Below are 12083 nucleotides of genomic sequence, written 5' to 3'. Positions count from 1 at the left end.
TTCTCTATGTTGGCCCTGGCTGTCCTCAAACTCACTATGTAGACTAAACTGGTTCAAAGTCTGCCTGTCTCTGCATCCTGAGAGCTGAGATTAAAGGTGTATGCCACCACATCTGGCTTGACCCCTTCATGTTTAAATCACTAAACCTTGGATTGTTTGGCACTGAATGTAAAACCTCTTCTGGTAAGAAATACTTTCATAGAGGCATTAGCTCTTTTACAAAGTCTGAAGAAAAGAATTGTTAGATAAGAGCACAGGTGATTTGGAAAATTAGTTTCAGTATGATAGTGAGTCCATTCGTAGTTTAGTCCTTATTTCACCATTTAGCACTGTTCGTTCCTACTGGTGATACAGTGGCTTATTTAAAGGTGTTTTAAATGCCTTCTGCTTGTTTCTTCATTTTGAGACAGTGTCTGAGTATGGTAGCCTGAGGTAGTCTGAACTTACTGTGTAGTCCAGTATGTTCTGGAACACACTGAATAAGACTTTGGCTGTCCTGGAACTCATGCCCTATGATGCTCTAACTTCCCAACTGTTGGCATTGCAGACATAACACTGTAACTTTTTGAGGGTTTTATTTATCTTTATAGCCTTAATAATTTCCAAGTTTATATAGCTTTTACTAAACCTTTCTATTTTGTGTTCAGTGTCACCTACACAAGACAGTATTATCTTTTCATTTATTGGTGGTTGATCTAAGCTATTTTGGTTATAAGAGGGCAAGGGTTACTTGTTTTGGAACTCTGTCACCTGCTTGTTAAAATTATTATTGCTTAATTTGAGTTGTGCTTGGGGATAAATTACTATCATTACTATTGATTACTACTATTACTTGATCTTGAAGGGGAGGGGTACTTAGGTATAGAACCTGAGCCTTGTGCTCACTGTGCAAGCATTCTTCCACTGAGCTTTATTCGGAGCCCTTGGTTTTTTGAGATAGGGTCTTCCAAGAAATCTCAGGCTAGCTTGAAATTTGCCATGTAATAGAGACTGGCCTCAAACTTAGGAACCTCTTTAATACTGACATAAATCACTACACTCAGCTTTTTACTAGCTTTAAATAAAGTATTAGACTGAATTCTAACACAGATGGTGACTTTCAGTACTTAGGACTAAGCAAGAGAAACATTTTTAGATGTGATAAAGTGGAGGTTGCCCTTCTAACACTTGGACAGGTTCATTTAAGGTGCAGGATTCAAGGATATTTGAATAGAATTTTGTAACTATTATAGTTGTCCTGAGGTAAACAAAGTGCTCTGACCCAGTATTTGACCCATTTAAGAACCAAGCCTTGTTGTTGTTGTTCATGCAAGGGGAAAGGAATAGTTTAAAATACTTTATCTAATTTAATTTCTTTTACTCTGTTTTTCACTTGTGAGTATATTTTCAGAAACAAGCTGTCAGTTTCATTAGCAAAATATATGGTGTTTATCAAAGATAACAGGTTGTTGAAACACTTGTAGCAGCTTGTACATTTGTACATTTGGAGAATAGTTCAGGCTTAGCTAGCAAGAAATGTGATTTCTCTGATTATGCAACTGCCTAGGGTCTCATCTGTGCTAAAGTTTTTTTTTGTTTGTTTGTTTGTTTTGTTTTTTGTTTTTTTTTGAGACAATATTTCTCTGTATAGCCCTGGCTGGCCTGGAACTCACTCTGTAGACCAGGCTGGTCTCAAACTCAGAAATCCACCTGCCTCTGCTTCCCAAGTGCTGGGATTAAAGGCATGAGCCACCACTGCCCAGCTTGTGCTAAAGTATTTTAAGATAAATTATAACAATTATGTTTAATATAATATTTTATATTTTAAATCTATGCAGTATTGTAAGCAGAAAGCCAAGATTCACAACAACAGCTGTAATTTGTTCAGACCCTCAGAGGAGGTAAATAATAATTATAGAAATTAGGATATACAATGGTTTAGTAAAATTATCTCATAGCATATCCCTTGTAAACACTAGAACTAGAACTTTGCACTTCTAGAGATAACTCCAAAACTTGCCTAAAATTATACGGTTTCCAACATGGTAAGCACCCAAGACATTTTTGCTGATTACTTCATTCATTCATTCATTCAAGATCTCAGTGTGTAGTACAAGGTGTACTAAAACTTGTGAATTTCCTGCTAGTACTGGCATATCTAGCTTTTGTTGAAGATTCTGAGGCAAGAGACTATACAGTTGTCCCTTGGTATTTGGTTGCAGGACCCTTATCAAACTCTTTTGATACTTAAGTCCCTTAAATAAAAGGGTATCACATTTACATATGCCTTATACATACATGTGTGCTTAAATAATCTGGATTCCTTTTTTCTTTTTTCTTTTTTTTTTTTTTAATTAAAGATTTATTTATTACATGTAAGTACACTGTAGCTGACTTCAGACACACCAGAAGAGGGCATCAGATCCAATTACACATGGTTGTGAGCCACCATGTGGTTGCTGGGAATTAAACTCAGGACCTCTGGAAGAGCAGTCAGTGCTCTTAACCACTGAGCCATCTCTCCAGCAACTGTGGCTTCCTTAAAATGCCCAGTACAATGTAAATGCTGTTAGTTACTGGTATTTTAGAGCTGTTGGAGAAATAGTCAGTAATGGTAGTATGATATATTTAACAGATTTATTAAAAGAAAAAGATTTAAAATTCTACCTTCTGTCTTATGACATTCAAAAAAAATAACTTCTAGATAGATAAAGGACCAAAGTAAAAAAATCGAGAAGAATATTATGGATGGAAGAAATATAGTAATCTGGGCTAGCAAGATGGCTCAATGGGGTAAAGGTACCTGCTGTCAACCTAATGACCAGAATTTAATCCCTGGAACCCACATGCTATGTGCCTCTCCCCCCTTCCCCACCTTACCCCCCAAAAAACCCACACAAACTAAATGTTGCTAAAGAGTAAAGAGTTGCTAAAAATACCTGATAATTTGCAATCCATGATACAAAAAGATGAAAGAACTTTAGAAAACAACTTTTAATTTAAACTATTCACCATGGTAAATGCTGTGCAAGTTACTATGAGGTTAAATATTTGCGATGAGGTGCTTATCCTGTGTCCGCCCCATGTAATCATCAAGCTTCTCAATTTGAATGTGGCAGGCAGGAAGGTCTCAGACAGACAGAGCAGAAGTCAGAGCGGAGACTTGGTACTGACAGCAAGGCCCCACAAACCAAGACACTGTCTAACCTGTAGGAACTAGAAAAGACATGACAGCTTTCTCCAGTGCTTGGAGAAAGAAGACAGGCCACTTCTTAGCAGTGAAACTGCAAGATAAATTATGGTTGTTTTTGGATCATTTGTTACAATAACCATAGGAATTTTAAAAAATCATTTTCTGAAAGTGATTCTTTTTCCTTTTTCCCCCCCCCCTACCTTCCTTTGGGAGAGAATGATCTTTGTTGAACTCAATAGGAAATACCTGTCTCTGCTCTTATACTATCTGAGAAATGTTAAGTAGATACCCTTAAGCACCTGGGTAAAGAACTCCTGTACCAGGGTCTCAGCCTGTGCCAGGTTCAGTATCAGTGGTTCTTAACCTGTGGGGTGCAACTCCCACAGGGTCACAGATCAGATATTTATATTATCATTTATAACAGTAGCAAAATTACAGTCATGAAGTCACTAGTAACAATAATTTTATGTTTGGTTTTTAAAAGATTTATTTATTTTATTTATATGAGTACACTCTTGCTGTCTTCATACACACCAGAAGAGGGCATAGGATCCCATTACAGATGGTTGTGAGCCACCATGTGGTTGCTAGGAATTGAACTCAGGACCTCTGGAAGAACAATCAGTTCTCTTAACCTCTGAGCCATCTCTCCAGCTCAGGTTGGGGGTTCTAAGGTTAAGAACCACTGGCTTGACTGTTTCGGTTGTTTGGGATAGTAGCCTTGTCTGGCCTAGAACTCTAGAACTTACTATGTAGGACTCTTGACTGGCCTGGAAGTTAGTGATTCATTCACCTTAGAAGCTAGTGACCAAATTCATTTAGAAACCTTCAGGAGAAGAGATTGTACAAGAATAATTGAAGGCCATTGGTTTGGGAGAGAGAAAACCTTACCTGCTGCTACATATTAAACTCTAATGGTTTAACTTAAAAAAAAAAAAAACAAAACAAAAGCAAAAAGTTTTTTTTTAAAGATTTGTTTATTTTATATATGTGAGTACACTGTAGCTGTCCTCAGACACCAGAAGAGGGTATCGGATCCCATTACAGTTGGTTGTGAGCCACCGTATGCTTGCTGGGAATTGAACTCTGGACATCTGGAAGAGCAGTCAGTGTTCTTAACCACTGAGCCATCTCTCCAGCCCTGATGGTTTAACTTTTTAATTATTTTCCGTGCTGGAGTTGTTTAATACCACACTATCAGTGTTTTGAGAATTGAATGATATTGACTACATATATGTAAGACATAAAGATAACTCTTGATGCAGTGTGACTCAAGTGGCCACTGATAGTATTTAATTAGTCCAGAATATTAACATTCTGAAAATCTATTTAGATTACCTGACTAGAGATAATTCTGAGTATAAGAATTTTGAAAATACTGATGCTGTTATTTTCAGTTCACATGCTTAGTTTGGTATCCCATTTCCCAAAATTCATGAGTACTAATTGAATTTCCTGAATTGAATCTTCATAACCTAAGATGGTTGTTGAGTTTGAAAAGGATCCATACGTACTTCATGCTGGCTGGGAAGAAAATGTCTCATCAGGCTCAACTTTTGCTCATTATTTATTTATTTAAGAAGGTCTTCATGGAGATTTTGTTCATGTTCTTCTGTTATACTACTAGTTAGATGATGAAAATGGACTATTGTTTTCCTTTTCTTTTAACTTGGAAAACTTAAACCATTTCTTAAGCACAGTGGTATTATTAGCACCTTAAAAACCATCTGCTAATAGGTTATAGAACCAATAAAAGCATGAATCTAGGAATGACAATCTAGATTCTGGCACTGTTGAATATAATTAGTTATGTGGTTAGTTAAAATCAAAATATATTTTTGAATGATTGAGCTCCGATTTAAAAATGACATTTTAATTTTTAACAAATTTTTTAGATCTTTAAAATTTTTACATGTTAAGTGTTTTGCCTGCATGTGCATGCCTGGTGTCCTTATCGGTCAGAAAGAAACATTGGATCCCCTGAAACTGAAGTTATACATGACTGTCAGCTGACATATGAGTGCTAGGAATCAAACCTGAAACTTCTGAAAGAGGAGTCGGTGCTCTTAACCACTGAGCCCTCTCTCTAGCCCATTTTACAAACTAACCAATGTCATTGGAGCATTTTTTTAAAAGATTTATTTATTCACTGAGGCTGTCTTCAGACACTCCAGAAGAGGGCGTCAGATCTTGTTACAGATGGTTGTGAGCCACCATGTGGTTGCTGGGATTTGAACTTGGACCTTTGGAAGAGCAGTCGGGTGCTCTTACCCACTGAGCCATCTCACCAGCCCATGGAGCATTTTATATGTAATTGTCACCCCTGTCCACACCCCAACTGGTTTCCTTCCTTCTCTGAAAAAAAAAAAAAAAAAAAAAATCCAACTCCCATTTCTCCCAAAGAAGTACACACACAGCCCAAACCTTCACTTCCATTTAGTTTGATTAATGTAATTTGCTATAAAATAATGTATTACACTATTATCCTGTAACTAGAAATATAAGTTTGTCTATTTTGAGACATTTATTTGTTTATTTTTAAGATTTATTTATTATGCATAAGTACACTGTAGTTGACTTCAGACACACCAGAAGAGGGCGTCAGATCTCATTACAGGTGGTTGTGAGCCACCATGTGGTTGCTGGGATTTGAACTCGGGACCTTCGGAATAGCAGTCAGTGCTCTTACCTGCTGAGCCACCTTGCCAGCCTGAGACATTTATTTTTATTGCAAGATTTTACAAGCTGAGGAGAGGAGCATTTGTCATATTAATATTAATGTCTTCCCTACTACCTTATGCTAGGAAGTACTCTTGACTCATCCCAGGACTAGCTTGTTTTATGCTCAAGCTCCTTCTTCCACTGTCTACCCCTTCCAGCTCCTTCACGTCATCACATTTCCTGGTTAATTGCTTAGTAGTTGAGAGGGAATAGTGAAACTGTGAAATACTTTTTGTTGGAGCCAAATCCTTGTCTTTCTATGTTTTCCCTTCTTCAGGACACTCCCAATCTCAATGATTATGGAGATCCTCTTGATATTCAGAGTTCTTGTTGCTTTAGATTTCTTTCTTATCATCATTCCTTAAGCAATAAAGTGTATATGGTTATTTACATTGTTTTAGATACTCTAAATAATCCAAAAATTATTTAAAGCATATGGAAAATGTATATAGTTGGTATGCAGCTATCACACAATTGTATGCACAAGGCTTAAGCATCAGCAGATTTTGGTATTTGAAGGGTCTCCCTTGCTGACATCAGGGAACGATTACAATTTCAAGTGCAACACTCTTTCTGTTGAGTTTACATAGTGTAAATTACTTGTATGGGCCAAGGTAAGTATAATGGGTTTGACTTTCTTTTGCTGTTTGTGGGATAATACTGTGATTGGATAACTACGAACCGATGATTTGGGATTCTGGATTCTTTTCAAATTCTATTGTCTGTCTTTCTGTCCACATTTCCTTACTTACTATTACTGTAAGACACTATCATTTTTTATTTTTATTTCAAAGCAGAGCTTACTTATTACTTGTTGATCTGAGAAAACTTTATTTAGTGTTCAGTGATTAATTTCATGTAGCAATCTCTAAAGTTTAAACGTTTGTTATACTTTAGAGAATCATAGTTTGTTTTCAGTCTTATACCTTGGGCTCTTTATTACTCTCACATGTAAGCCCTGTATGTCATGTAAGCCCTGTATGTTTGTGCTTAATGGAAATGAGTTTGAAAGCTGTCTTGGGTCAAATACATTTTTCCCAGATGGATGGCTTCCTTAATTTTACTTGTTTTTTTGGTTACTTGTACCAGAGCAAGACATTTTTAGGTTCTTTTTTTTTTTTTTTAAAGATTTATTCATTTATTATATGTAAGTACACTGTAGCTGTCTTCAGACACACCAGAAGAGGGAGTCAGATCTCATTACAGGTGGTTGTGAGCCACCATGTGGTTGCTGGGATTTGAACTCCGGACCTTCAGAAGAACAGTCGGGTGCTCTTACCCACTGAGCCATCTCTCCAGCCCCATATTTAGGTTCTTAGTACCAATTCACAGAAAGCTAAAGCAGGCATAGTTGTTAACTGGTGTTATTTGGAAAGCAGTGCATGGTGTTATAAAGTCAAAATACCAATGCTGGTTTTCAGTTTTCATATCTGTAGTTAGATAAAGTATGAAGTGATATTTAAAATCTGAACAATCTAAAAGGATGGGTTCCTCTGCTGTTCCACTAGAGTGCCTTAAGGAGTCAGCACCAAGATTCCATTGCTAATTTGTTTGTCCTGAGGTTCCTTTGTCTGGTTATAGATCTTATGATTTCTTTTGTTAACAGAATTCTGCTTGGTCAGAGTCGTGATGGCATCGTGTTCAGCACTGATGACTATTTTCATCATCAAGATGGGTACAGGTACAATGTTAATCAACTTGGTGATGCCCATGACTGGAACCAGAACAGAGGTTTGTTTTGGGCCAAGGTTCCTGGGATGGAGTATTTAATTACAGGTCATACCTAGGTTTTATTTTTGACATAGACTTTTACCAGCCGACTGACTTTGACAAACTGTCCTAATTTCTTCTTATGTAAGACATGATAGTAATTATTTGCCCTCTCTGGTCAAGATTGTAAGAATCAATGAATTCAGATAAATGGGATGAGCTGTAAATAGTTTACCAATATAAACTGATAAAATAGAGGTAGGGACATTTCAGTGGGCCTCTTGTACACCTTATGAATAATTCAAACAGCTCTGGTACCTTTGTTTTGTAGTATGGAAATTATTTCTACCCTGAATAATACTAATGTCTTGAATCTTAATAAAAATACCTGTTTTAGTCTTACTATACAGGTTGATACTAAAAGAACCCTATTTAATGCTTCATTTTAGAAGACATGGGTCAGTTTCCTTATACCATGCATATGGTCTCAATCCTGACAGTCCATTTGTATCAGGTGAGGGATCTCTTTCCCCACTTTAAAAATATTGCAGACTCCTTAGGGTTCAGACCTCCAGATTCTGCTTTAGTTTGATTTAGAATGAGACCTAAAAGCTGTGGAATTTCAAATTTTTTAAATTAAAATTTTTTGTTTTGTTTTTGTTTCTGTATTGCTCTGGATGTCCTGGAACTTGCTCTATAGACCAGGCTGGCCTAGAACCTAGAGATCCACCTACTACTGTCTACTGAGCACTGGGATCAAAGGTGTGCATCACCTCTGCCCAGCAGCTATGGGCCTTTAAAAATGTTTTCATTTTAAAAATTGTATGTGTATAGGTATTTTATCTGGATGTAGATATCTGGTACTGGAGTTAAAGAGTTTTTGAGCCAACAGAGGTATACCACAGTAGAGTTGTGGGTGCAGGGAATTGAACCTGTATCCTCTGGAGAGGCAGCCAGTGCTCTTAACATCTGAGCCATCTGCCTTGCTCTAAGTTGTTGTTTGTTTGTTTTTCATTTTCTAAATGATTATAATGTGTATTAGATCTAGAACTATCTAAAATGTACTATAAGTTACATTTAGAAACCTACAGTTACGCTGACAAGATGGCTTAGCAAGTAAGGTGATAAAGCAGACTTTAGAAAATGCCTGCCCTAAACTCTGTATTAGGTACCTCCTTCTTGCTAAGACCCAATATACAGCAAGAAGCAACTTAAGGAAGAAGGGTTTATTTTGGCCCACAGTATCTCAGAAAGGGATAAATGGATGAGAAGGCATAACTGGAACGTGATGCATCTGATCACAGGGTGTCTACAGTCAGAAAGTACAGGACAGAGTGCAGGAGTTGGACTATTTAATACCTCAGAAGCTCACTCTAATGACCCATATCCTCCAGCCATGCCCCACCTCTTAAAGGCACTTTGACTTTTTAGAACTTTGCTGCCCTCACAGGATTGATTGTTCAAGCAGGTGAGCCCTCCTCCACTATAAACCGCTGCAGCCCGTCCTTTGACATTGCAGCACAGCCCTGTCCTCTACAGCAGTCACTCTTGAGAACTGTGCAGGCTAGTTATAAATTTTTATTTTATTTTATTTTATTTTTGCAAAAAGTAAGCCTCATGGTGTTTCAGATGATTTTACAATTTTGTATTGGGCCACAAATCATGGCGATACTGAACCACATGTGGTCCATGAAGTGCAGGTTGGACATGCCTCGTTACATTATATTGAATTTAGTGGTCTGGTTCCTGCATATCAAGAAAATTTCCATCTTTGCGTTCAACTTTTATAATTTTTCTTTTTTTTTTAGATTTATTTATTTACTATATGTAAGTACACTGTAGCTATCTTCAGACACTCCAGAGGAGGGCGTCAGATCTTGTTACAGATGGTTGTGAGCCACCATGTGGTTGCTGGGATTTGAACTCCGGACCTTCAGAAGAACAGTCGGGTGCTCTTACCCACTGAGCCATCTCACCAGCCCCCTATAATTTTTCTGAAATTAAGTTTTTATCTGCTATCCCTGAAGTATGCATACACTGCTGCTGCCTTTAACAAATCACTGTGAGAGTGCTTCTCTCGTAGTCAGGAGATGGCGTTGGTACAGGCGGTAGTTTAGAATTAGAGTTACGTTCTCCTCATCACTTGAGAACCATGATTCTAAGGAATCCACAAACATCAGATCAACTTTATTTATTAAGGTACTTGATAGGTGAAATTTTACTTATGGATAATATCTTTCTTTTACATTTCAATTGCATCACTTAAAAATTCTTTTTTGCTGGGCGTGGTGAAGCACGCCTTTAATCCCAGCACTCAGGAGGCAGAGGCAGGCAGATTTCTGAGTTCAAGGCCAGCCTGATCTACAAAGTGAGTTCCAGGACAGCCAGGGCTACACAGAGAAACCCAAGCCCTGCCTCAAAAAAAACAAAAAAAAAATTTATTTTTCAATTTTATTTATTTATTATGTGTATGTTTATGTATGTGTGTGTGAGGGCAGGTACACATGTGCCCAGTCTGTGTGAAGATCAAAGAACACTTTTCAGGAGTGATCGATTTTCTCTTTCCATCATGTTTTGATATTCCTCTTGTTTCTGTTGCTGTGCTCTGTAGTCCAGGCTAGCTGGACAGTAAGGTTGTCTCTGCCTAGTGTTCTGGGACTGTTTTCTGTCTGAGCCATCTCTCTCACATAATTTTTATTTTACAGAAATGCCTACCACTCTGACCTATAAAAGATCATACTTATCACTGCTTTTCGGTGTTTTGTTGTACTTTTCATTTGAAGTTTTTTTCTATGTGAATAAATTTTTGCTTCTTGTATCTTTATTATCTATATATTTGCTGTTAATGAGATTAGATCTAGACTGAAAGCTTCATTAGCTGTTAAGTGAACAAAAATGATCCAAGATGGTTTTTGTGGTTTGTTGGGTTGTTTGTTAAAACCAACATCCAATCCAAAGAATATACCTGGAATGTCTTGTATTTCATGGCATTAATTGAAGAGGTGCTGCAGTTTTTATTTTAAATGCAAACATGTATTGTTTCTTTCTACCAAATATTCAAGTTTTACTTATATATTTTTATTTCAGCAAAACAAGCTATTGACCAAGGGAGATCTCCAGTTATAATAGACAACACTAATACACAAGCCTGGGAAATGAAACCGTATGTAGAAATGGTAAATAATTGACATACAAGTTTTTATTTATTCTTAACAGATTTACATAGTCTAAAAATTAGGTTAGTCTTTGATCTTTATCATGGAAACATTTTACTTTCCCTTGCTTTCTAAATAGATTTGTTGGGTTTTTTTTAGTCTCTTACAAATAGAGAATGGTGTTTATGATGATTGAATGTGTTCATCTCCTTGGTTACTCCTGGACTTGAAGATAGTAATTGGAATTGGTCCAGCTACGTAGCCTTAACATTTTTCTAAGCCATATTTACCAAGAAGCATTTTTCTTGGTTGAGCAGCCTTCCTGTTGTCAGATGAAACTTGTATCTATTTACCTTCTTTTCCTTAAGATTGTTTTCCGGGTTTTGTCTTCTCCCCTGTGTAGGCCATAGGAAAAGGATACAGAGTAGAGTTTCATGAACCGGAAACTTGGTGGAAGTTTGATCCTGAAGAATTAGAAAAGTAAGAGCCTCATTTTTATTGAATCCTTATCTTGTTTCTTTGATTTATCTTTGCATGGTTAGTTTCTCTCTGGCTTTGCTTGTCATCTTTGTTAGTTGGGACCAGGGACTATTTATTTTTTTAAGAGGAACAAGTTTTTGAAGAGATTTGCCTTGTCAAAATTATCAATTATCTTTTACTAAATGGGCTTGGTTCTTTTTCTTAATATGAACTCTTTTATATAAGATTATGTGACATTAGGGCTTTGCATTCCTCCCTTCACCATCATGACCCCTTGTGGGTCCCACCATCACCTTTGTACCTTGTGTTTTCATCTTGCTCTGACTTTTCCATCTTTCCATACTTCTATCCCAAGAGCCTTGGCCTCACAGTGTTTGGGAATTCAGTTTGTTTTTTGTTTTTTTCTTATAGAGTGGTAGTGTGGTGTATTTACCTTCTTTTTTTTTTTTACCTAGAGTTGGGGGCAATATGTCATTTCAGACATCTAAACATTTCTGCTGCAAATTATGACCAGTTGTGTTAAGTAAGAGTTTGTAGGATCTAGTTTCTGTAAATAAGTTGCTTTCTGACCAAGAAAACTAAGGGTTTGTGAGTTTTGTTTCTGGGCTGTTTAGAAGATTTGTTTTTATGCTTGGCAAGCACACTTCAGCTCTTTGCAGATTTCAGAGTGAGAGACTTGGGAGAGGCTGTGGACTTGACTTGGAGCCTCGTTCTTGATTGTGTTGCCAGGGCCTTCCTTTCATGCCACTGCTTGTCTCCTCACCCTTTACTTTCCCTGCTTTGATTCCCTTCCTCTTTGGTACCAGTTTTATTGAGGTATAATTTATATACTGTACAACTTACCC

General features: G+C 37.1%; 1 protein-coding gene across 4 annotated transcripts in view; it reads left to right on the top strand.

The window, feature by feature from the left end:
• The window catches only part of N4bp2l2 (NEDD4 binding protein 2-like 2), a 65818-nt gene that overhangs the window by 7510 nt on the left and 46225 nt on the right, over positions 1–12083 (top strand). For all 4 annotated transcript variants that reach the window (XM_030254630.1, XM_030254629.1, NM_001362416.1 and 1 more), the window contains exons 3-5: positions 7500–7624; positions 10691–10779; positions 11162–11238. In XM_030254630.1, the coding sequence (XP_030110490.1) occupies positions 7500–7624; positions 10691–10779; positions 11162–11238 (291 nt within the window). The remainder of the gene's footprint in view (positions 1–7499; positions 7625–10690; positions 10780–11161; positions 11239–12083) is intronic.

Source organism: Mus musculus, chromosome 5 (genome assembly GCF_000001635.26).
Source record: "Mus musculus strain C57BL/6J chromosome 5, GRCm38.p6 C57BL/6J".
Lineage (NCBI taxonomy): Eukaryota > Metazoa > Chordata > Mammalia > Rodentia > Muridae > Mus > Mus musculus.
This window is presented reverse-complemented; position numbering and strand designations above follow the sequence as displayed.